The 26,704-nt window shown below is 39.4% G+C and overlaps 1 protein-coding gene across 7 annotated transcripts in view; it reads right to left on the bottom strand.

Moving 5' to 3' along the window:
• Positions 1 to 26,704, bottom strand: part of LOC122550039 (sickle tail protein-like) — a 710,262-nt gene that overhangs the window by 130,760 nt on the left and 552,798 nt on the right. For 4 of the 7 annotated variants that reach the window (XM_043690462.1, XM_043690463.1, XM_043690464.1 and 1 more), the window contains one exon: positions 21,374 to 21,470. In XM_043690462.1, coding sequence (XP_043546397.1) covers positions 21,374 to 21,470 — 97 coding nt within the window. Of the gene's footprint in view, positions 1 to 19,971; positions 20,092 to 20,155; positions 20,266 to 21,373; positions 21,471 to 26,704 lie in introns of those variants that run through there. The other 3 variants (XM_043690467.1, XM_043690468.1, XM_043690466.1) reach the window with 3 other exon arrangements.

The raw sequence follows: 26,704 nt of genomic DNA, 5'->3' as shown, positions 1-26,704 counted from the left end.
GGAATACATAAATTATGCCAAAACACATGCAAATTTAAGTCCTTGTAAATGTGAAAGGATTTCAAATTAATGCCAATAGCTGGGAAGGTGAAGTTTTAGAAATCCACTGTGCCATAGAATAAGAGAAAAAACATCAGACTGAACAAAAAGGTATGGGTTTTGGCAAAATTGTTTGTCTGTCTGAAGGCAGCAAATTTTGGCAAAAGCTGCAAGACGACAGCCAGAAAATTAATGGAACTGGTCCAGCTTTATACTGCAGTGATAACTAGAATCACACCACAAAATATATTGTGACCTACAGTACATTCATTACCAGAAAGTTTTAATAAGCTTGTCACTCAATATGTCCTTGAACAAAAGAAGCAACCATGGCATAAGCAGGCAACTGTTAATACAAAACATGAACATACAGTAAGACTTATTGCTTTGACACTTTCAAATTTTGAAAGGTGTCAAATGAAGACATCTTTAAAACTATGCAAAACAATATTAGCTTCAATGTTTTCAGAGGGAGGAAGAGCCTGCCATAGCCCAATTAGTCCACGTAGCTTTTTCTCCAAAGCCCTGCACGTTTATTTTTACCCTCAATTTATTTTCAAAATCACCAATAGTGTCAGTGAATTCCAGGTCATTACCAAACTCCCTCAAAATATATTAAGAAGGTAACCTAGGTCCTAATGTTTTCTTATTTTAAAAAGGTAAGTGTAAGGCATAGCATTCCAGATGCAATTTGATTGCATAAATTTGAGTAATTTGACCAAAGTTAAAAATCACAACACCAGGTTATAGTCCAACAGGTTTAATTGGAAGCCCACTAGCTTTCAGAGTGTCACTCCTTTATCAGGTGATACCCCAGTCCAACACCAGCATCTCCAAATCAAATTTATGCAAAACACTTTATTTTGATAAAACACTGATAAAATAACATTCCTTAGAAGAATTAGCTTGATTGTAACTCTACCAAAATGCTTAACACACTAATAATATATAATATATTAACTGTTCCAATATAGTAACATTCCACAAACCAATATAGTAACATCCTTAGCAGAAGTAAATTCAGAAAAAAGACATAATTACATGTGAGGCAAACAGCAGAAAGAGAAAACAAGCTTTTAGTTGTAACAGAGAGGAATAAGAGCTTCCACATCCAACCTCAAGATCCCAGCAACTGCTGAAAATTAAACTAAACATCCTGGTATTGTGGGAGTTTGACCCCACCCATTTAGGCTGCTTCTATTGTTCCAACTTGAAAAAAACCCAAGGCTCACAAGCTGCTTACATTTTTGGCTTTGAGCATACCACTTGTCACCTCGGTCTCAACCGTTCTTCATTTAAAAAAAAAGGACAAAATACACCTCTTAAAGCCACAGTTGCACAAACAGGTTATTTTGCATTCCCCATATTAGAGGTGCATATTGCTGGCAAGTCGTAATTTCTGCCCATCCAGAACTATCTCGAATCAAATGGCTTGCAAAATAGATGGCAATTAAGGGTCATGCCATGGATCTGTTTTTACATGTAGGCAAGACCAGTTAAGAATATTAGATTTCCTTCCATAAAGTGAACTAAATTGTTTATGACAATACATCACCATTATTGAGCCTGGCTTTTAATTTCTGATTTTACTAACGGAGTTCAAAATCTGCTGTGATGGAGCATGAACCTATGGATTACTAGATATTACACGACACCACCAACTTCCCTATCGCTCTTGCCCAAAACTTTAAATCCTGATGTTACACCACTAGCTAATAGCAACAGTTTTTCTCTGCCATCTCAACTTCATAAATAAGCTTCTGCTCTGGGAAAGAAATTACCTTGTCCTCAAATGTTGTGTGTTTATCTCAAAGCCCAAATCCTTTGATTAATTCACCTTTAGAGCAGATCAAACTTTTACTGGAATTTTGTTGCATTATATTAGCTATTGGCAAGGATGTGCGTGGATGACTATGCATAACTATATGAAACTGAGTCACAGTGCCAGGCAGGATCGGAACACACATACACAAAGGGAGATGAATGGAGAGGTCAGTGGGAAGTTAGGGAAGAGATTGTCGGGCTCCTTGCTGAGATATTTGTATATTTGATCATCACAGGTGAGGTGCCAGAAGACTGGTGGCTGGCTAACATGGTGCCACTATTTAAGAAAGGGTGGTAAGGACAAGCCAAGGAACTATAGACCGGTAAGCCTCACGTCAGTGGTGGACAAGTTGTTGAAGGGAATCCTCAAGGACAGGATTTACATGGATTTGGAAAGGCAAAGACCGAATATGGTTAGGAGAAAATGAGGACTGCAGATGCTGGAAATCAGAGTAGAGTGTGCGGTGGTGCAAAAGCACAGCAGGTCAGGCAGCATCAGAGGAGCAGAAGAATCGACATCTTGAGCATAAGCTCTTCATCAGTAATCTAATGCCCTTTGTCTGATTCCTGATGAAGACCTTATGCCTGAAGTACCAATTCTCCAGCTCCTCTGATGCTGCCTGGCACTGAATAAGGATAGTCAACATGGCTTTGTGCATGGGAAATCATATCTCACAAACTTGATTGAGTTTTTTAAAGTAGTAACAAAAGAGGATTGATGAGGACAGAGCAGTAGACATGATCTACATGGACTTCAGTATGGCGTTCGTCAAGGTTCCCCATGGGAGACTGGTTAGCAAGGTTAGATCTCATGGAATACAGGGAGAACTAGCCATTTGGATACAGAACTGGCTCAAAGGTAGAAGATGAAGGGTGGTGGTGGTGGTGGTGGTGGTGGTGGTGGTGAAGTGTTGCTTTTCAGACCGAGGCCTGTGACCAGTGGAGTGTCTCAAGGATCGGTGCTGGGTCCACTACTTTTCATTATTTATATAAATGATTTGGATGTGAGCATAAGAGGTATAGTTAGTAAGTTTGCAGATGACACCAAAATTGAAGGTATGGACAGCGAAGAAGGTTACCTCAGATTACAACGGGATCTTGATCAGATGGGCCAGCGGGCTGAGGAGTGACAGATGGAGTTTAATTTAGATAAATATGAGGTGTTGCATTTTGGGAAAGCAAATCTTAGCAGGACTTATACACTTAATGGTAAGGTCCTAGGGTGTGTTGTTGTACAAAGAGCTTGGAATGCAGGTTCGTAGCTCCTTGAAAGTGGAGTCGCAGGTAGATTAGATTAGATTACATTACAGTGTGGAAACAGGCCCTTCGGCCCAACAAGTCCACACCGACCCGCCGAAGCGAAACCCACCCATACCCCTACATTTACCCCTTACCTAACACTACGGGCAATTTAGCATGGCCAATTCACCTGACCCTGCACATCTTTTGGACTGTGGGAGGAAACCGGAGCACCCGGAGGAAACCCACGCAGACACGGGGAGAACGTGCAAACTCCACACAGTCAGTCGCCTGAGGCGGGAATTGAACCCGGGTCTCAGGCGCTGTGAGGCAGCAGTGCTAACCACTGTGCCACCGTGATAGATAGGATAGTGAAGGCGGCGTTTGGTATGTTTTCCTTTATTGGTCAGAGTATTGAGTACAGGAGTTGGGAGGTCACGTTGTGGCTGCACAGGACATTGGTTAGGCCACTTTTGGATTATTGCGTGCAATATCGGAAAGATGTTGTGAAACTTGAAAGGGTTCAGAAAAGATTTACAAGGATGTTTCCAGGGTTGGAGGATTGGAGCTATAGGGAGATGTTTAGAAGACTTCGGCTGCTTTCCCTGGAGCGTCAGAGGCTGAGGGGTGACCTTATAGAGGTTTACAAAGATATAAAATAGACTTAAGGGGCAAAGTTTTCACGCAGAGGGTGGTACATGTATGGGATGAGCTACCAAAGAAAATGGAGGAGGCTGGTACAATTGCAACATTTAAAAGGCATTTGGATGGGTATATGAATAGGAAGGTTTGGGAGGGATATGGGCCGGGTGCTGACAGGTGGGACTAGATTGGGTTGGGATATCTGGTCGACATGGACGAGTTGGACCGAAGGGCCTGTTTCCATGCTGTATATCTCTAGGACTCTGACATGAAAGAAAAAAGATGACACTTAGGCAACAGAGAGAGATGCAAGCAGGAGTGAGTAAAAAAAGAGGTCCAAGAGAGAAGGTCCAAAATCAAAAAAGAAAGAGAGAGGATCTCTGGAATAGTGATGCCTGGTGTGGTCTCGCAAGATAAGTCTAACATGCCAGAACTTTGGCCCATCAAGCACCATAGTAACAATGTAAATGAAAAAGGTGCCAACAGGTTTTCCAGAGTTAAACCAAAACTTCCATAATAAACCAGGTGGAAAAAATAAACTTGCTTCCATTTGCGGATCTCCCAACCATAAAAAAATGTCCAAAGCACTTTATGACCAATTAAGTGCTTTTAAAGTGTAGCCCTGTAGTAGAGACCTACACCACATTTTATTTAACACATTCAGACAATCAATCAGTCTTAATCAAATTTAAGATATGCTAACGCAATAGTTCAATTTCAGTCGGTGCAACTGGAGAGTTAAACTGTTAAATGTCTAATGAAGTGTGTATTTGCAGGGAAAGGCGGGGTTGGGTTGGGGGGATCCGTAGCAAAAGAAAATTCCTTGGTAATGTACTTAGTTTGCAATCTACATTATCATATTAATTCCTGGATTTTTGAGTGAGAAGGAACACAAGGAACTCCATCTGAAAACTCAAACTGTGAAAACTTAAAAAAGGTAGAATTGTTATCTCTGAATTTGCTGTTATTTCAGCAAAAAACTCTTTGATGCTCTAGATGTATATTATGAGTCATACTTCAATGTTCTAATAAATTTGTGTATATTTTTGTGAGCACCTCAAAATCTCAAAACGAAAGATGCAAACCTCAAAACAGATGAACAGAAAAATAAATCTATCCTACTTCCTGAAGTGCACTTATCCACTATTGCTGCTTATTTTGCAGTTCAGTATATTAGATTTTAAGCATCGTAGAACAATTCTAATACGTCCTTCATTTATCAGCAAGAGACCGAGAGCGCGAGAGTGCGACAGGCAGACACACAGTCACTGAGACAAAAAACATCTCCTTGACCTATCCACAATAGCTAGCTACAATGGAGAACCTGGCAGTACAAGATCAACTATTGGAATTTTTGCTGCATATTTCTTGCTTCAATAAAGCTAAAAATGAGATTCAAAAGAAGAACCAAACTGTTCAAATGTAATTTTGGATCAAAACATTGCAGATTACTGCTCCATGATCCCTTTTTCCAATCTCTGTTTATTCCTCCCACATTTATTCCTCTATTTTATCTCCATGGCGATGGTGATTCATGCTGAAAATGGTTTTACAAGTATTGACAACTGTTCCGCTCCTTTCCAAAGTAAACATTGTTCCAATGTGAACGCATACAATAAAAGGTCACAAATGTATACCACCCACCCCAGCAGTGGTCACTGGCTACACATCAAAAAGCAATGGCTGAGCTGAAATGTCCCCCTCCAAAGCTCCGGGTCATGGAAGTCATTTGTAGCAAGTCATCTGTTGCCGCACAAAACAAATAGCTAACTTAGAACAGACCAGAGTTCCATGCTGGGACACTTTGGCTTCTATGGCTTTATACTGTATTACTCACCACCCCCTCAAGGAAACCACAAGTATATTCAATAAAAGTTTTTAAATACTTAAATTCTAGTGACGCTCATCACAAAAATACATCATTTTTCATCTTAAATGGAATTCCCATCATTTTGACGAGTGTACCTGGGGTTCTAATATGTATTGAATCAGACTGATGTAGTACATTTATTCTCTAGCACTCTAAGTTAAGCTGATGAATTTATTATTTATAAATCAGTGGCAATGTAATGAATCCACACTCAATGTGGCTCGCTGCCTGCCAGAAATGCAGGCTTGGACATTTGGACACATGCCGCCCATGATTTTTCCATGTATTAATAGTAATACAAAAGTTGTACTTCCAGGTGTAATATCTGTAAAATTACCCCCCCCCCCAGGTTTCTTACCCTTAAAGCACAACCCATGATCAGTAAAATTCATAACCAGCTTCAAAAAGTTTGATAGAAATGTGCACAGAAGAATTTTACTATAAAAAGACAAAAGCCGATACAAAAGTAGATTTCAAAAGAAACAGATGGAATTCTCTCCCCACAGACCAACAGATTCATAGCACTACTTAGTTAGTGGATTGGACCATTCAAAACAAGTTGCAAGAGAGGCAGTGCCAGACGAACTGTAATGAGCCAAGAATCCCCCAAACCAGACAAATGTTTGGTATTGGCTACGCTTTAATTATAGTAAATATACCAAATTATAGAATTGAACAGGAAACTATTTAGCACTTTGGAATAACAAAGTGAACAGATTTAAAGTGGCAAGCTAATAAGTAGGCTTTGAGGTACCAGTACAAAGATGATTGCAACAGATGGCAGTTAGGGGGATGCATGCCACTCTTCACTACTCGATTAAATAAAAACCACAGGATGCAACTGAAAATACATTTATTCAAATTCTTATTAAAAATTGGGCTAAACAAACTGCTTTGCGGGAAAGGGTGCATTTTAGTCATTCATTCAAGTATTTAGAATTATCAGCTAACCATTCAACCCAACTAGTCCTTGCCAGTATGCACACTCCACTTGGCCCCACCCAGCTCTGGAGGCAAAACCTCGTTTCTTTTTTGAGTATGTATCTTTCCTATAAATCAGTATGCCATTGATCCTATCTATTCCTTGTGATGGCGATTTCCACATTCCAATCAGTCTTTGGGCAATTATTAATGGTTTTATTAGTTATCAACTTATTATTTATGCCATCCACATAGACCCCCAGCACAGCCTTCCAAACTCAAGCCCTCGAGGCATAAACTCCAGCACTTTATTTGCATTTTCTAATGAGTTCATTAATCTATCTTCTTCGTTTATGATGTTTACATCTGAACCTTTTGATCTCTTTCACTCAGCACAGATAGGAGGAGAGTTGTCAAAAGGATGGATGGAGGGGTTTTGGCACAATAAACAAAATGTCCTTGTGGATGCATGGCTGAGGTATTCTGCATCTGTCTTCACTAGAAATAGGATTTTTACTGATGTAAAAGAAGAGGCAGAAGTGACACAGGATAAAGGCAAAAATGGATGAGAAGAGACACCTAAAAGGTCGATAATCCTCAAAGTTGAAAAGTTCCAACTGAAACATTTGAAGATTAAAAGATAAGAGTGTGTGTGGAAATTGCAGAAGTGCCAGCTACCATCCTTGGATGTGGGGGTGGCAAAGGAGGATTGCAGAACTGCGTTGTCACACTTCTTATAAATAGCGGGTAAGAAGGATAAATCCAGCAGCAAAAAGGTGAGTAAAACGGCCATCATTGATCAGGAAATTCAGACAATAACCCAGAACAAAATTAATTCATACTTAGAAATGCATGAACCAAGAAATAAAAGTCAGCACGGATTTATTACAGGCAAATTATATTTGATTATCTTAACTATTCATTAAAAGAATGGAATCAAGTCAATTGATGACAGTACAATTTATACAAAAGCGAATTACTTCAATTCTTGGAAATCCGTAACAAAAGCAGAAGAGGAGATTGTCATTAACACTGGAACACTATGTTACTGAATGGGAGACATGGTTCAAACACTAACATTGAATTTAGAGGGTGCTTGTGGTGAAGTGGTAGGATCCCTACCTCTGTGTCAGAAGGTTTGGGTTCAAGTCCCACCTACACAGGAAGTGTATTATAGCATATCCCAATAATGATAATCACAGAATCATTACAGTGCACAAGAAGCCATTTGGCCCATCGTGCCTGCACCAGCTCGTCAAACAAGTATCATAATATCCCTATATCCTTACACACAAGAATAAGAACAGAAAATGCTAAAACTCACTCAGGCAGCGAAGTGAACTAAGAAACAGAATTTATATTCTTGGTCAGAGACTTTTTAAAATCAGAATTATATTCATGCAGTCAATATTTTGGCTTTCACTTGATGGAAAATTTAACCCCATAGTAGTGGAGAGTGAGTGGCTAAAATATAACACAGAGGCGCTCCAAGGGATTGAAGTTATGACCACTCAATGGTAGGAACAATTTTGTTTTACTTCATTAGTGGAATATTAATTGGACCAGCATTTATTGCCCATCATGATAGCCATTCAGATGATGGTGGGAGCTGACTTCTTGAACAATTGCATTTGTGGTGTAGAAATAGCCACAGTGCTGTTAGAAAGGGAATTCCAGGATTCTGACCCAGCAACAATGAAGGAACTGCAAGAGAGATGGGACGCCAACCACGTAGACTGATTTGTTCTGGATGACATCGAGTTTGAAGTGTTATTGCAGCTGTACCCATTCAGACAAGTGGAGAGCTCCATCACAGGCACCTGCCTTGTAGGTGGATAGGCCTGGGAGAGACAGGTTTCTCATTGCAGAATTCCCAACCTCTAACCAGCTGTTGGCAGTCATAGCATTCATGTGGTCAATGGTTACCACTAGGATGTTGATACCAGGTTTTACTATTGGATATGTAGAGGATAGTAACAGACTTCAGGAAACTGATAGATTGATGAAATGAGAAACCCTTGGCAGATAAAATTTCACTTAAGGAAGAATGCAGTGACATTCAAAGTAAATGGTAACATTTTACAGGTATTCAAGAGGGTAGGAAGCTTCTATTTATACACTGGTATTGTTAGGTCCTGTTGTTATGTCTCAGTGAAAATGTCAGTGTTCCTTTAATGGATCTGTTCACAGTATCACATTTGTCACATTTGAGTTGAGTGTATAAAAGATCAAACTCCATCTTAGCTCAGATCACTTGAAGCAAGACACTACTGAAATCATGCTCCTCTACTATAACATAATAACCTATTAGATCAGACACTTATCAGAAGAATGTTTTGTACATTACAGCTGTAATAAATATCTGATGGATTTTTCAATTCCATGATCACCATTATGTGGAGGTGTGGGACTGGGGTGGATAAGGTCAGAAGTCAAACAACACCAGGTTATAGTCTAGCGGGTTTATTTAAAGCTTGTTAGACCATAAACCTGGTGTTGCATGATAACCACACACTCAGTTTATGATGTTACGGGAAACAAAACAACCTCTACAACAGTTCTAATACTACTAGATATATAGAAGACAGTAAGAGACTTCAGGCAAACACAGGTGGATCAGTGAAATGCAAAACACCAGGCAATAAAACTGTATGCAAAGTATGCAATGGCATTTTTAGGAGGAAGATAAGAATTCAATGATTCAAATTAAAAAATGTTTAAAAGAGGATACAAGAACTGAGGAATACTGTAGTTAAGCATTAAGGTGACATATTAGCAAGGTTATTTTAAAATCATCTGGGATCCTAACTTCTAATAAGAATGAAGAAAGTGAAATATCAAGATTAGTCTATAGTGGAATAAGGTGTTCTTTTATAAGCAGCATATTCAAACGAGAATGTCAAAGTGTAAGAGATTGTGAAAAAGGTTGGAGTAGATTGGTATCCGGCACGAGGGAGTACAGCAGAGCAGTTAAGGAGATTTGACAAAGATCTTCAAAAGCACTTTGATTTTATTTTAAATCTACGGTCTCCAGGAGGAGGATCTTTGGTAACCTGAGGACACAGGATCAAGGTGACTGACAAAAAGAATCAGAAGCAACAAGTTTTTTTGTTTTATATAATAAACCTGGGTTTAGGAATGCACTGCCCAAAAGGTCACTGGGTACAAATTGAAATGTTACATTCAAAATCCAATTGGAAAAATATGAGAAAGCATCTTAAAATAAAGGGGATATGGGGCAACAATGAGAAATTGGATGTAATTGGATAGTTTTCTGGAAGAGGTGGGATTGGCTGTGTCATTCTATGAGTCAACCACTGACCTTTAATGTTTTTGTCAGCTTGCCATCATTATTGTTGTTGTTGTCACCACCTAAATCCAATTGCTTTAGCTTTGGTCACAGTTTTACTATTTTGAAAAAATACTACTGTAGTCCCCTGTCGGTCAAGGGTAGATAGTATATTTGGATGTCAAATAAAGCATCGTTGTCTTGCCCCTTTTTCTATCATATGATGAGGGCATTGAAGGCTAGGCCAGCATCCACTACCCATCCTTAATTGCCTAAAGGGCAGTTAAGAGTCATCCACACTGCTCTGGATGTGGAATCTCAGTCCAGACTAAGTAAGCAAAGCAGATTTCCCTCCCTAAAAGACAGATGGGTATATCTTGCGTCAAGCGTCAGATGGTCTCTGCACAGACGATAAGCTCAATCTTGAAATCACATCGGGTAAGATTAGTCAGTAGGGAAAGATAATAAAGAAAAGCTGTTTGTTAACTCGTGCCACACCCAGAATAGAAATGTGTGGGTCAGTGTTGAATTGGAACTGCCTAAAATTACATTTCATGGGACTGTCACACAATTGCCATGTGAGTGTGGGTTGTGAATTTGAATCCAAATTATACAGGTGAAAGCTTGGCCAATGCACTGCTCAGCTCATTAATAGCAATATTTAATGATTATTTTAAAACTGGCTTTGACCTATAATTGATGACAATGTCTGTATTGCGTGTCATTAAATGCTTGCAACAGCTTTGGGCCTCCCTAGGGTCATGTTAAAGCAGTATAAAAATGCAAATTCTCTCATTCACACACTGTGTTTAAGTCCAGAACACCAAATTAGTTCAAGTCCACCTCTAAATCATTTCATCTATTTGTTGCCATGAAGTGCCATTCATTCCTGAGTATATTTGCCAGTAAAATACTTAGCCAATTGCAGCCAGTTCCATTCAAGCTGGTCTGACATGAAAGGTTGCACGGAGATTCAATACTTTGATGTTTATACAAGTCTTATCTTCTACATCTGGACTAAATTCCTATTGCCAAGAGTTGTAACTATAACATAGCAGCACTTTTGCACTGAAGGCTCACAGTCCAAATATTAAACTACATGTTATACATTCTGCATGTCCTGATTACATTTTAAACTTTTGAATATGTTGTTTCTCTCCCAGCAGTACAAAAAAAAGTATTTGGTTAGTCTAAAATTCTGTACAAATTATGTCAAGCAACATTAAAATTCAACACAATTCTCAGACAATTTGCTGGCCAGCACTTTTAAAATCAAATACCAACCACCACTGCTGAGCAAATCCAACCAAACTCCAATTGAAAATACGACAATAAATATATTAAAGAAAATCATACAGAATCCATTCCAGGGCACAGACAGATGTTTCCTTCAAGAAAATACTCTACTTCAATATTTGGTCTAGCAAATTACACCAGGCTTTTCTGTCAAAGTCAATGCAAATTTGCGTCAGTGTAGAACGTTTCATACTCTGCTGTGTCAGGTGAAGTCACTTTCCCCATCCATAATAGTGTCATTTTAGTTTCATCAATGCTGGCTGGTAAGTTACATCTGTTCTGCCATCATACTTGATAGTTAGAACACAAAATCAATGCAACAAATGAAAAGAAATAAGAATGCAAACTGATTAAAGGCTAAGTTAAGTTTGACAAAAGCAATATAATGATTGAAAAGCAAAAGTGATGGAATTATTTAGAACCAAAAGTAATAACAACTGAAAAGGTAAGGACTGCAGGGAAAACAGAAGGAAGGGACAGTAACAATGGCTCACAGTGCTTGGGACCCGGATTCAATTCCAGCCTTGAGCAATTGTTTGTGTGGAGCTTGCACATTCTGCCTGTGCGGGTTTCCTCTGGGTGCTCTGGCTTCCTCACACAGTCCGAAGATGTGCAGGTTAGGTGAATTGGCAATGCTAAATTGCCCAATGTGCAAACTTGGTGAATTAGCTGTGGAAAATGTAGGGTTACGGAGATAAGGTGGATCTGGGTGTGATGGCCTTCGCAGGTAGAGTGTGAACTCAGAACATAGAACAATACAGCGCAGAACAGGTCCTTCGGCCCTCGATGTTGCGCCGACGTGTGAACTATTCTCAGCTCGTCTCCCTGCACTATCCCAAAATCATCCATGTGCTTCTCTAAGGATTGTTTAAATCTCCCTAATGTGGCTGAGATGGGTCAAATGATCTACTTCTACACTTTAGGGATTCTATGGTTATTAGAGAGGAGGAAGGGAGATTGTGCAAAAGGGGAGAGCAAGCCTGCAAATTTTCAGGGTCAGTCTTAGAAATCTAGTCAAGTCTCATTTGCATTAGACTGAAATTTACTGGAAGTTTATGTTTCTTCCACTGAGGAAGCTGTAATTAGTTAGTTAGCTAGTTTAATCCAATTTCCATTGCTTTTCTTCAAGGTTCAGGTAATTGGGAAAGCAGATAACATATGGTTATGGATTAAGAATTAGTTAACTGGCAGAAAACAAAATAGGAATGGAAAGGTCATTCTCAGGATGGCAGTCTATTAGTGGATACTGCAAGAATCCATCCTGCACCACATGATCATGATATACTGTTATACAAGAAGGGCGCAAGAGATAAATAAGTACAGAATGGTCAAGCCAACCTCAGCTTTGTGAAAACTATTGGAAGCAATTCTGAAGGACAGAATTAATTTGCACTTGTAGATTCAGAGATTAATCAAGAAAAGTCAGTATGGTTTTGTAACTTGATTGAATTTTTCGAAGAGGTGACCAGGAGTGTAGACAAGGGCAATGCATTCAAAAGTCTACTTGGATTTCAGCAAGGCTTTTGTTAAGGTCTCGCAAGGGAGACTGATAAAGGTAAAAGCCCATGGGATCGAAGGAATTTTAACTAATTGGATTCAGAATTGGTTGAGTGGCAGGAAGCAGAGAGTAATTGTCAAGAGCTATTTAGGTGACTGGATGTCTGTTTAGTGGGGTGCTGTAGAAATCAGTGTTGGGGCCCCTTGATGTTTGTCACTTATATGAATGATTTAAAACTTGAAACATAGGAGGGTTGAACAGCAGATTCACAAATTGGTTGGATGGCAAATAGTATGAAACATAACCTTAGATGACAGAAGCATATAGACAGATTGGGCAGATGGACTGATCAACAGCAAATGGAATTTAATCTGGATAAGAATGAGGTGATGCACTGGGACAGAACAATCAAGGCAAGGGAATACATTATGTACAGTTGGACTGGAAAGCACCTAAGGATCAGAGGGAGCTTACCGGTCCCTTAAAGGTAGCAAAGTCAGGTAAATAAAGTTGTCAAGATGGCAAATGGGATACTTGCCTTTATTAGTCGAGACATAAATTGTGAAGAGTTGAGACCCCAGCACCAACCCTTGCAGTACGCCATTCATGACATTCTGCCAGCCTGAAAAAGACCCACTTATTTCTATCCTCTGCTTCTAATTAGTCAACCAATTTCTATCCATGCTGGTGAGACCCTCAACATCATGAACTCTTTCTCGCCACAATTAACTTTGATGCAGCACTTATCAAATGCCTCTCAAAATCTAAACACAACACATCTGCTGATTCTGCTTAACCTATCGTGAAATTTACTTCTTCAAAAGAACTCTAATAAATCAATTAAAACAGGATTTCCCTTTGACAAGGCACTGCTTATTAGCTTGATCTTATCCAATTATTCTGTTGTAATGACTTTAATAATAGCATCTTATGTTTTCCCTAACGTGGTATGTTGACCTTCATTGTAAGACAGCTTGAGTACATGAGCAAAGAGGTTTTGCTGCAATTACATACAGCCTTGGTACACGCTGCACCCAAAACATTGTATGTAGATTTATTTTCTCCTTATCGAAGGATGCACCTTACATACAGGAAGTGAATGTTCACAGACTAATCCCTGGAATGGTGAGATTTCTTATGACAAGAGGCTAGGAAAAAAAAAAGAGCCTGCGTTTGCTAGAGTTTTGAAAAAAATGGGAGGTGATCTCGTTGAAAGTTACAAAATTCTCACAAGCTATGACAGGCGATATGTAGATAAGAATTTTCCCAATTGATGAAACACAACCAGAGGACATAGGCCCAAGATAAGGAGTAGGCCACACATAACTGAGGTGAGGAGAAATTTCTTCACCTGGAGTGGGGTATCTTTGAAATATCCACCTCAATTTCAGAGCATGTTTGAGAAAGACATTTAACATATTTCTAAATACCTGTAACAACACATGTGGAGTTTGTGCTGAAAAGTGGAATTGAGGTAGATGATCAACTATGATCTAATTAAATGGTGGAGCAGGTTCAACAGGGTAAATGGCCTACTCCTACTTTACTCCTCAAACTAGAGAAGATCTATAGTATACTGTAAATTGGGAAAGTGACGTCAGGGGAACATTCAAAAAAATTGAACTCTGGCCATCCAGAGCTGATGGGAGCATAAACAATGATTTCACAAAGAAACTGGACGGGCACTTTAATAAACATATGCACGGGGCTACAGACATCAGGCAAGTGAATGCAAATGACTGGATTTCTCTATGACAACTGGCACAGACGCAATGGGATGAATGTCCTCCTGCCCTGCTGCGAGTGAATCTAGGAGAAAGAAAACAATAAATTGCTTCCAAAGGTGGTATGAATACAGCAGAGGTTAGTACCTAATCAACCTGCAGAATCCTCCTCACTAATATCTGGGGGCTAGTGCCAAGCTTGGGAAAGCTATCTCTCAGACTAGTCAAGCAATAACCTGACATATTCATACTCACGGAATCACACCTTACAGACAATATCCCAGACACCACTATTACCATCCCGACAATGTTCCAACAGAGTTCCAGAACAGATCCAGCAGAGATGGCAGCTCAGTGGAATAAACAGGAGGGAGTTGTCCCTATAGTCCTCCGCATTGAATCTGGACCTCACTAGGTCTCATGGCTTGAGGTTAAACATGGGCGAGGAAACCTCCTGCTAATTATCCATACTGTGCTCCCTCAGCTGATGAATCAGTACTCCTCCATGTGGAGGAAGGACTGAGGGTGGCAAGGGTGCAAAATGTACTCTGCGTGGGGGATTTCAATGTCCATCACCAAGCGTGGCTCGGCAGCAGCATTACTGATTGAGCTGGTTGGTTCCAAAGGACAGTGCAGACCCAATCTAGCAGCAGGTCGTGAGAGAAGCAAGAGGGAAAAACATTTAACCTCATCCTTAACAATCTACCAGCTGAAGGTGCATATTCCCATGACAGCAATGCTAAGAGTGAACACAGTACAGTCCTTGTGGAGATGAAGTCCTGTCTTTACAATGCCATATTGTGTGACATTACCACTGTACTAAATATGACAGACGTCGAACAGATCTGGCAACACAAAACTGGGTATCCAGGAGGCATTATGGGCCATCAACAGCAGAATTGGACTCCAGCACAATCTTCAACCTTATAGCCCAGCATATCCCCCACTCAACCATTACCATCAAGCCAGGGAAACAACCCTAGTTTAACAAAGTGCAGGAGGGCAGGCCAGGCCAAGAGCAGCACAAGACATACCGTGGATGAGGGGTCAACCTGGTGAAGCTACCCAACAGGATACAAAACAGCATTAGCAACAACTGACAGACAGAGCTAAGAGATCCCACAACCAACAGAGCAGATCTAAGCTCTGTAGTTCTGCCACATCCAGTCGTGAATGGTGGTAGACAATTAAACAACTCACAGAGGAGGCGGCAGTTTCACAAACATCCACATCCTCATTGATGGAAAAGCACAGCACATCAGTGCAAAAGATAATGCTGCAAATGCTTCAGCCATCTTCAGCCAGAAGTGCCGAGTGGATGATCCATCTCAGCATCCTTCAGTAGTCCCCAGCATTACAGATACCAGTCTTCAGCCAATTCAATTCACTCCACGTGATATCAAGGAATAACTGGAGACACCAGATACTGCAAAGGCTACATTCCAGCAATAGAATTGAAGTCTTGTGCTCCAGAACTTGCTGCTCCCCTAACCAAACTCTTCCAGTACAGTTACAATACTGGACTCTATCTGACAATGTGGAAAATTGCCCAGGTATGTCATGTACATAAAAAGTAGGACAAATCCAATCCAGCCAATTATTGCTCCGTCTATTATCAACATCAGTAAAGTGATGGAAGGGGTCATCAATCGTGCTATCAAGCAGCACTGGCTCAACAATAAGCTGGTCAGTGACGCCCAGTTTGCTTTCCACCAGGCCACTCAGCTCCTCTGCTTGGTGTTTAACAACAACATTGCTGAAGAATTCAGGTGCCTTGAACTCTTCTGGATTTTCAAATATCCCTTCCACAGATTCCTTTAAAGACTTGTGCTCAGCGCTAGTTATGCGATTGGCCTGGAATCTGACCCCAGCCTGGTTTAATCTGAACATTTCAATCTTTCCAGTGCCCCATGAATTGAAACAACTTCTTCCAACTCATTCTTGGGCCTCAAATGGAAATTCTAATCTGCACGACTGTGGTGTAAAATTCCAAGCAGTGGAATGTGGTGAAACGGTTAAAAATTATGTCCCAATACATGTGTGAATCTAACCGGAATGGAGGTGTTGCTTAGTCCCGTGTGAATCTTCTTATCTGTATGTAACCAGAATGGAATGTGTTTTTTAGCCTTGCTCTGCTGTTCACATGAATGTTTATATCTGGAAAAGAGTATATCAGCTGGAAAAGTCTCCAGTTCGGTGAGTCTGCTCCGGGGTTACGTTTAACCGCCGAGCGTGGGTTGTTGGCAACCGCTCTACGAGAACTGACGGCTCCCAGTTTTGGTAACATGTAGAGTGAGTATAAGCCAGACCCGTTGTGCGACGCTGTGGGGAATAAAATGCCCATATTCTAGCAGTCTCGCCTCTTGGTCGTTTGTTCTGTGTCAGACTACTCTCCTACGAACCTGACCTTGAGAATTTTTTTAAAACAACGACACATGCCAATTGGCACATGGCTCCACTAATAAGCAAATATAGTTTCCTTTGATGGTCAGTATTTTAATTTGGAACCCAACTCAAATTCTCAACCAGAGCATCATTGCTAGTTTGACATATGTCAAGGTTGCCCACATGGACCATTACAATTGGAATGGGACAGGGAGGATCCAGGCTCCTTACCGGCCTGAAGATCTAATTTTGGAACTGGACAGATGGTCACATTTACAGAGAACTGTATTCATCTCTCTGACCAAAATGTCTCCTAATGCTGTCACCTTCCTTTTCTGTCCCCTCAGTTGCAACGAGTCTTCCACCTTGGTGCTCTGGTCAGTCCTCTTTCCACCCAAAGATTCCCCTCATTCACAAAAGTAGCACACAGTGTGTGTGAATTGAATACAAATCGGGGATTGAGGTTCCTCTATCACTACCCAAAGGAAACGTTACATCAAATGTGTGTTTCCAACAATGATCGCATCTTTTGTTTACAGGGATTAAACAGGCACAGTCTCCAAATGACTGACTGCCTGCCCTCCCTCTCTATCACACTTTCCCTGGGGTTCTACACAGGGGTGTACCCTAAACATCCCCCCCCCTTCCCCAGATAATCTCTCCAACATTGGCCTGTACAGGGCAGAGGTGGAAACTGTCAAAATGTTGCAGTAAAATGTTGTGTGGGGGGCTGTGGCTGTGTGCGTGCACGCGCTATTTGGAGACTTACCCCACAAAGGCAGCAGCAGCAGCAGTCTTGTTGGTGTCCAGTCCAGCTGCCCCAGAGAGGGCCCGGGTGTGCACAGGGTTGAGGGATGCTCCTGCTACTCTCCTGACTGGGGAACAGACTTTAAAAACTCGAGTCCCAGAGGAAAAGCATTTAAATTGATTAACCAAATAATCGATTATCCGAATGAAACAGTGCCCGCCCATCACGTTCAGATAATCAAGGGTCCCCCTGTATAGGTTTCCCATATTGGCATGGCTCAAATACTCCCGTCATTCACCACTGACCAACTCTGAAATTGAGTAACCCGAGGGGTTCAACTGCCTTCTGGAACAAAGTTTTCCAGTAACTCTAGCCATACCCAATGGCCAGTTAAATATGTATTTCAGACTCTAGCTTAGTAACTGAGCCAAAATTACAAAAGCTGCAGAAATTTTATGCAAATGCAAATTTAATTGCAGTGCATTCCATAGATTCCCACATTCTGCAGTCACAGTACACCACCACTCCTGCCAGGTTTCCCTAATCTTATTTAATTCACCATTCGTCACAAAAAACCTACACTTTATTGTATTGTATGAAAGTAGAAAATGCCCAAACACTGCGATCTGGCAATATCGAGTGAGTTTTTCAACTCATGATTTTTCATAAAAGCTGGGAAGGGTAGAGTGATACACAGGAGGGTGAAAATGAGACAAGGAAAGTTTATCAGAAGGCTGGACTTGAGATTTTAAATGATAAGACAACTGGCAGGGCAGAGGCAGGTGGGAGTAGCAATTAGATAAAGAAATAAAGTCAGATCCAGAGGACTTAGAAGTGACAGGATAATGAATAGCTGACAACTGAAAGCAAAACAAAACATAATCAAGGTCGACACAGGCAAAGACTACAGAACAAAATGGCGGCGAGAGAGCTATGCACAGATTATGTCTTCAAGCTGCTGATTTCAATTTCTGGTCCAAAGGCAGTAACAGTGCCACATCGAAAGATGAGACCTGGCTCCCTCAGCTTGCAGATGTCACCTATCATTTTTCTAATGACTGTCCTTTCCTTTTCATTTTCTCCTTCCCACTCCCCATTTCACCTACTTCAAAATTTCTCATTACGAAAAGTCAAAACCCTTAACTCGAGAGAGAACTCTATACTGCCAGACCTTGAACTTCAAGTTTCCATTTTAATTTCCAACTTTAAGCAGTCATTGCATTTTGCTTTCCTTTTCACTTCAGGCTGGCTTACTAATTAGTTATTAACTAGCCAAAAAAATTTCAACTTTAAATATATCACAAGCCAAAGTAAACTTGCACAGTAAACATCTAATTTACTCAAATTCTGAAAAAGACTCTGTTTATATTGCCAACTAGAACCTATCCCACTGTATGACAATGCATTTGAAATTTCACATATAAAGTAATCAGTATGATCAAGAATAATTCTACACAGCGAGGATCAAATTGATATCAGGTCTCCCTCAATGACTTTGCAAGTTTAGCAAGATCACAGCTGAATCACAGACTGGGGAGGTCCTTGTGTTGATTTATGCTGAGCTACTAAAATTCACTTGCTGCAAGATTACTGTGATTGGATTTTATTCTGCCACGGTCAAATACTATTTGCTGATGCCAGTGAAGCATCTCGCGATGTTTTACCAGGTCATAGATACTTGCATAAATGCACATGATTCTGAATAATGGAGCAAGAGAACTAAACAGACTATCTCAGTTAATATTCATTACCCAGGTCCAAATGCAAAAAATGGCCACTTGAGGGAAGCAAGAGAGCACAACTAGGTATGTTAGAGTTAATGTATTTAAAAAGGGCTAAAAATTGACAGAGTATTAATAAGAGTAAGAAAATCATTAGTCTAGATTCAGCCTAGTACTGAATGTCTGCCAAATGAGACATCCTGCCAACAATGTTAGAATGTTAATACAATGTGATTTTCCCCCCCCCCCCCCACCTTAAAAAGCAAGTCACCAAAAAGACAAACCTGGAACATTTCAAAGGAGCACAAAGTAATTTTACTTTCTCCTTGTCTCATTTAGCTCAACTTCTTCAACTGAGCACATGGTCTATTATAGAACTCCTACATTATCTCTTCAAGGTATTTACATTGATGACAATCTTGCAAAAACAACAAATCAAAATAACATCAACCACACCAGCTGAACATGAATTAAAACTTGGGATATATTTTCAATTTAAGTTGTTAGTAAACTCCACAAGGCAAATATTTCAGCGTGAGAATCGCATACAGATGCCTTGACAAATTGTTGTTAGCCCCGATCAAAGACATTCATGATCACTTTAATTTCTCTGCAGACTCTTGTGCAGGTATTGCAACAATCTACTGCTACTGCCAAGCCAATGTGAATATAGACAGTCATTCAAACAGATTTATTTAACCTTGCCACCCCCTCAAAACAGAAACATCAATTCGGTTTTCAACAACTGCCGATTTAATTTCATAAGTGCACATACCTTCACTGACTGGCTCTTCTGGTTGCTAAATCTTCATTTTAAAATGGACTGCAGATGTAAAATGAAAAAAAAGTGTTTGTTCTTTCACAACCAGATTGCGTAGGAGCAGATTCCAACAATAACTTCTGGAATGTTCCTTTCAGAAAACACAATCAAGGTTGTGGTAAATGTGCAGAAAACTCACCTCTGAAGCCAGCCGATGAAAGCAGTTCACTGCTGCTCACCACATATGAATACAAACATGGAGCAAGAAGAAATGATATGTTTATGGTCTTGAAATAGCTACAAGACCACACCTAAAATCTATTGCTGAACACACATTTAAAAAAGCCAACGAGCTCTGACTGCTCCACATGTTTCTATCTGGCAAGGAGTATCAGTACATGCAATATCAGAGAACACAAGGGCATTTGTGAACTCAATACACACTGATGTAATCACTTCGGATTCTGATGAAAAGAAAACCTGCGTACAGTGCTGCTGGATATATTAAAGGGGGCCTTTGGTTCTGCTTGTTAATTAAATATAATTTGCTAACTGATTTTAACAAAATTAATTTGTTAACAAAACAACCTTAATTGATTTTTATATGGAGAGAAATATTGACAAGTTCACATACACAAATTGTAAAACGCAGTTGAGTTTTCACACAGTTGTCAATTAGGCAGGCAAGATAAAACTAATTAATACATTGCCAGCTAACACTGCACTCTGGCAGCTACTACACAATGTCTGAAGATATATTGTTTGCCACATACATTAACTTACTTTACTGTTATTAACCTCAGTACTATTACCAAATTTCAGAAAAGTCGTGGAAATTACCCTTAAGGTTAAAAGTGGGCAGTAATCACTAATGTTATTTGCAACACCTTGTCTAGAACAATTCAAACCTCTCACTGTCCTTCCTTCCCCTTCACACTGAACAGGTGGCTGACCTGTCAACTAGTTTATGTAGTGCTTTGTAATGCTATGACTCACAGGACTAGGCATTAGTGTAAAATCAGTGGCATTCTAAACTAGATAAACTTAAGGAAACTTCTTTTCATAAATGGCAAAACTAAAAAGACATGTCTCTGTAATAGCTCCACCAGTTCAAAAAGGAATAGTTTACAAACCAGTTTGCTCTCAACAAAAAACCTGTTATCATTATCACAAAAGTGGAAACAGATGCAGTGGGAGTGCAGTTACACAATATCCAAAGGACGGAGAAAGACCAAAGCTTGCAAAATGATATTTTTGCATTGCCCAGTCAACCATTTGCACATAAATACAATCTTGTGTGAACTTTTAGCCAGCTGAACTTCACACAAACATCCCAATGAGATCAGTCAGGAAGTTTAAGCAAATATTTCTCTCAGGCATACAAACACATTAGTTATATAACCACAATTGTACTTACCCTTACATCTCCATTGACAGCCCTCGAAGAATGATTCAAAGAAATATGGGCAGGATCCTTGTGGTAAACCTTTAAAAGTGCACGATCTTGAATGCTCCTAGAATCAAATACATCAATTATTATGGAAGATGACAGAAGATTGATTTCTGTCATTGTTTCAAAAACCTTGAACTCAATTTCAATACAAAATGGATACCACAATAACATACTTCACTAATAAAATATTTTATTAGAAATCCACGCTCTCCTGAGCTGTAGGTAGAAAAATTCTACCTTAATACACTTCTCCACCCACCAGGTCACATGGGAATTATGACTAAACAGAGACTTAACAACACAGCAAGTAATTCCTGACTAGGTTCCAATGTCCACAATAAATAGACAGCAATAACCAGCAGACATAGTGCAATCCTTTGAGTAGCAATACACTTACCAGTTTTTAAACAATGTTTAAAAATGGCACAATGGCAAAAGGCAGCATCAGAAAACCAATAAGATTTGGATACTTGAGTGGAAACACACATTAACTTTAAGGATAGGCATTCATTAAACAAAAACAGGTGGGGATCTGACAAATTGCCCCAGTCACCCACAGACTGCCCATTATTATAACTTAATTGGTACATTTGTTAAATAATGAGAGTAGATAAAGTGGAAGAATTCTTAGCAAAAGTTATCCAAAAGAAAAACCACCTCTAAAAGAACTGCAATTTTAGAAAAGAGTGGCAACTATTAAACCAATCATGGGGTAACTGTTTGTGCAGAACCATGAGCACACTCACATTGACACTGTACACCACCAGTATTGTCCTGCATGTCATTTTTTTTCCCAAAACAGTACTCATCAAGTAGCTATCAATCTCCTTGGCTGTTGTTGTATTTGATTCAAGTTTATTGCACCACCAGCCTGGGGTCACCGTTACTAACCTTTGCACTCCCACATTAACATTGCACTAAAAAGAGAAAATTACTGCTATAAGATTTTCTTTTGAGGCAATCAACAGTCAGAAAATGCAACCTGAACAATTAAAGGAAATTCACTTCCTTACCCAATATGGTAACTTTTTTATACTCTTGCTCATCAAGAAACCATGTACCTCTTCCTTAAAATTATCTAACCTTAAAACTCCATTGCCTTTTTAGAACACATTCCAAAGATCCATGACCTTCCAAAATAATTTCTCATTCTCTCAAATTGGTGACCCCTTATTTTTAAATAATGATCCACAATTATAAACTCTCCCACAAGAGGAAACATCTTTTCCACATGCTTCCTGTCAATACTCTTCAATATAAGTTTCAATCAAATCACCTCTCACCTGTTCTGAATTCCACAGATATGAGCCTGTCTACCTTTTCCTCATAAGGTTACCTGCCCATTCCAGATATTAGCCAAGTAAACCTTCTCTGAACTGCCTTAATCCCTCCTTAAATAAGGAAACCAATGTTGGAAAAACATTCCACACCTAGCCTCATCGAATGTCCTGTATAAAAGAATAAACTCCCCACTTTTGTATTTAATTCTTCCTGTAACAACCGATAACATTTTATTAGCTTTTTTAACTACTTGCTGAACCTGCATACCATTCAAACATGAGGACACTCCTTACTCAGATCAGAGAGATTGGCAATATCTCACCATTTCATTAACATACTTATTTTTTATTCTTTCTAGTAAAAATGGACAATTCCCCACATTCAATTCTATTTGCTACATCACTGCCCACTCACTTAATCTGTTATATCCCAACATATCCTCTTTATATCTTGTTCACAACTTACTTTTGTACCCATCTTTGTGTTAACAGGAAAGTTAGCAATCATACTCTCAGTCCTTTCATCCAAGTCATTCATATAAGTTGTAAGAAGTGGAGGCCCCAGCACAGATCCCTGTGGCACAGTTTTATTCCATCATTTATGCCTACTGCTTCCTATTAGCTAGCCAATCTTCTATCAAAGATCACTTTCCACCAAACTATAAGCTTTCATTTCCTGCAATAACCTTTGATGTTTAACCATGTCAAATGACTTCTAGAAATCTATGTACAATATAACTGCTGGTTCCGCTTTAGGCAGAGATGTCACTTAAAGCCATCGAGTTATATAGCATAGAAGCAGACCCTTCAGTCCAATTAGTCCATGCCGACAAGCTACCCTAAACTAATCTAGTCCCGCTTGCCAGCATTTGGCCCATATCCGTCTAAACCCTTCCTATTCATGCACCCATACAGATGGCTTTCAAATGTCATAACTGTAATCAAAAGAACTCCAGTAAATTGGTTTAACATTATTTCCCTTTCACAAAACCATACTGACTCTGCTTAAATCAGATTGATTTTTTTTTTAAGTGCCTTGTTACAATGGATTTAATATTAGCTTACTACATCTTCCTCATGATAGAGATGGTAAGACAGCTGGCCTGTAGTTTCTAGCTTTGTCTCCATTCCTCTTTATTGAAAAAGGAGTCCATTTGCTATTTTCCAATCCAATGTAAATTGCCTCAAAAATTAGAAATTTGTCAAATTAAAATCAGGAGAAATACTTTCATTAGTCACTTGTTTTAAGGCTGTAGGATGATATTCGTCAGTACCATGTGACTTGTCAGTCACAGCTCCAACAATTTGCATAGTACCACTTCTTTGGTGATAGATCTTATTGAATTGTGCCCTCCCTTCTAGTTCCTGACTTACAGGTATTTGAGATATCACTTGTATTCTCTAAGCAAAATACCTATTCACATGCCATCTCCTTACTTACATTATTAATCCCCAGACTCACTTGCAACACAATCACACACACTTCACTAGTCATTCTTTGCTTTTTAAAAAGTATATATATCCCATTGAATCCCCTAACCTGCCCAAGCACCTTTACACAATTATTTGTTTTTCTTGCAGTTTAATATTATCTTCAACTTTTTTAGTTAACCAAGGATGAAAGGTTCTCTCGATAGAATTTTTAAATCTCATTGCAAGGCATCTATTTGGGGTATTCTGAATTATCTTCTGAAATGTCAGCCAATGCATCATTGTGGATCTATCCATCATCACTTAACTTGCCAGTTCATTTTAGCACACACTAATTGCTCCTATTTAAACTTAAAATATTAGCCCTGTATCCACTGTTTGTTCTCTCGGGCTAAGTGTAAAATTCAATCTTTTATGATTATTGTTACTTAGGGCCTTAATGCCTTCATCAGAAGGTCTTTACCTTATCCAATCTCATTGACAATAATCAGGTCTAGCACAGTCTGCTCTCTGGTTGGCTCCAGACAAATGCTGCACCAAAAATCTGTCCAGTAAACATTTTATGAGCTCCCCATCTAGATTACCTTTGCCTTGTGATTTTTACTCTATTTGTAAAATAAAACCCCCAATGATTATCACCATACAGTTCTGACAAGCTGCCATTATTTCTTTGTACACCATTCTACCCTGTCATTAATGTTAGGGGTCTGTACACCATTCTCAATGAAAAAGACAAGAAATCACTTATCTCAACCCTAACTATTTCCACATCCTGTATCTGGAACTTGGGTCATTCTTCACAACTGTGCGAATACCCTCAGAAATTACCAGAGCTATCCCCCAATTTTACATAGCACCCTGTCCTTTCTAAATGTACCCTTCAATATTCAGGTCCCAATCTATGTTACCCTGCAGCCATGTCTCTAGTGCTGATCTTCCTTCCAGTCATTTGTATCAGTAAATGCTACCCCATACAACATGGGGGGGAAAAAAAAGTGTTGGAGAAAGAGAATTAAATACTGATAATATGAAGTATATAAAAAAAATTCTGATCTTTGATTCTGTGGGAGAAGACATCATGCAAATCTTCAAACGCACAACTGCTTTGCAGGAATCTCACAGCTATATTATTATGTACATAGTTACTAAGTACAGATGAGAGAGCTTTTAGTTGCGTCCCTGTAAACATCAACACTAGTGCAGCTTAAAACAACCCAAAACATTTTAGATGATTTAAAAACTTACCAAATTTGCCACAATACAGTCAACTGAAGCAGTCATCTGGGAAAGGCTTTAAAGCTTTAAACAGAAATTTGCCTTGAAGACCAACATGCCTGCTTGTTCATTTGCCACTGTACTTTATCTGAGTGAATTAATCCCTTTTAAAGGTGGGTTGAACTTTCAGCAGTAATTACTTAAAAAGCAAGTGAAATGCAAAATTACAGGGTTGGCAAGCACATTCCTTCTCTACCCTTCATGATGAATTATAGGATTGCTCTCAATTATCTGCCAGTCAGAACATGCAGTTGCCTACAGTAATAGTAAAAACCCAATCCTGCAAAGTACATACATTAACACATCAAAAGCACAAGTACAACTATATTCTGGCAGGAAATCAAAGGCAGATGCCACTTTCAAGAAATTGTTATGGATGAACTCAACCAGCAAGACAAAACAATCCTGCAAAATTCTACAAGTAAATGTGATGAAGTGAAAGTAGCAAGGTAAAGCATTGAGCAAAAGTCACGTTCAAACCCTGTGGTCTGATCATTTCAGCTGTAGCTGTAAGACATTTTAAAATTAAAATAATTTGCACCAATTTTTCAAAAAGAAAAATCAGCTTCAGACAAAAATTAGAGCTATCCCTAAACTCAGCAGCCTTTACCTGCCTTTTAATCTGCTCAGGAACACCGAAGAGCTCCGGCTCATTATTTTCATTAGTAACTCCTGCAGTTACTAATGTGTAAACATTCGCATCAGACCAAGCTGTTCACATGAAAATTTATTTAGTTATCAGAGTATTGGGAAATAATATGAAAATAAAGTTGGGAGAAAATCCAAAGAGTCAGAGTCATTGCGGTCTACAGCATATGGACATGTCCTTGAGTCTGCTTCAGTCAAAAACCACTTAACAATTCTAATCCTTATTTTTCAGTATTTGACTCATAGCCGTGTATGGCTTGTACTGCAAATGTAAATCTAAATACTTTTAAAATGTTGAGAGTTTCTACAGCTACCAACCTTATAAACAGCAAGTTCCAGATTCCCACCAACCTCTGCAGGAAAAAATAATAGAAACATTGAAGATAGGAGCAGGAGGTGGCCATTTGGCCCTTTGGGCCTGCTCTGCCTTTCATCATGATAATGGCTGATGATCCAACTCAACAGCCGAATCCTGCTTTCTCCCCATAACCTTTGATCTCATTCACCCCAAGTGCTATATACTTAGCTGCCTCTTGAATATATTCAATGTTTTGGCATCAACTATTTCCTATGGTAATGAATTCCGCAGGCTCACCACTCTTTGGCTGAAGAAAGGTCTCCTTATTTCTGTCCTAAATGGCCCACCCCAAATTCTCAGACT

This window comes from Chiloscyllium plagiosum, chromosome 5 (assembly GCF_004010195.1).
Source record: "Chiloscyllium plagiosum isolate BGI_BamShark_2017 chromosome 5, ASM401019v2, whole genome shotgun sequence".
Taxonomy (NCBI): Eukaryota; Metazoa; Chordata; class Chondrichthyes; order Orectolobiformes; family Hemiscylliidae; genus Chiloscyllium; species Chiloscyllium plagiosum.
The sequence above is the reverse complement of the archived record's forward strand: the minus strand, read 5'-3'. Positions and strand labels throughout refer to the sequence as shown.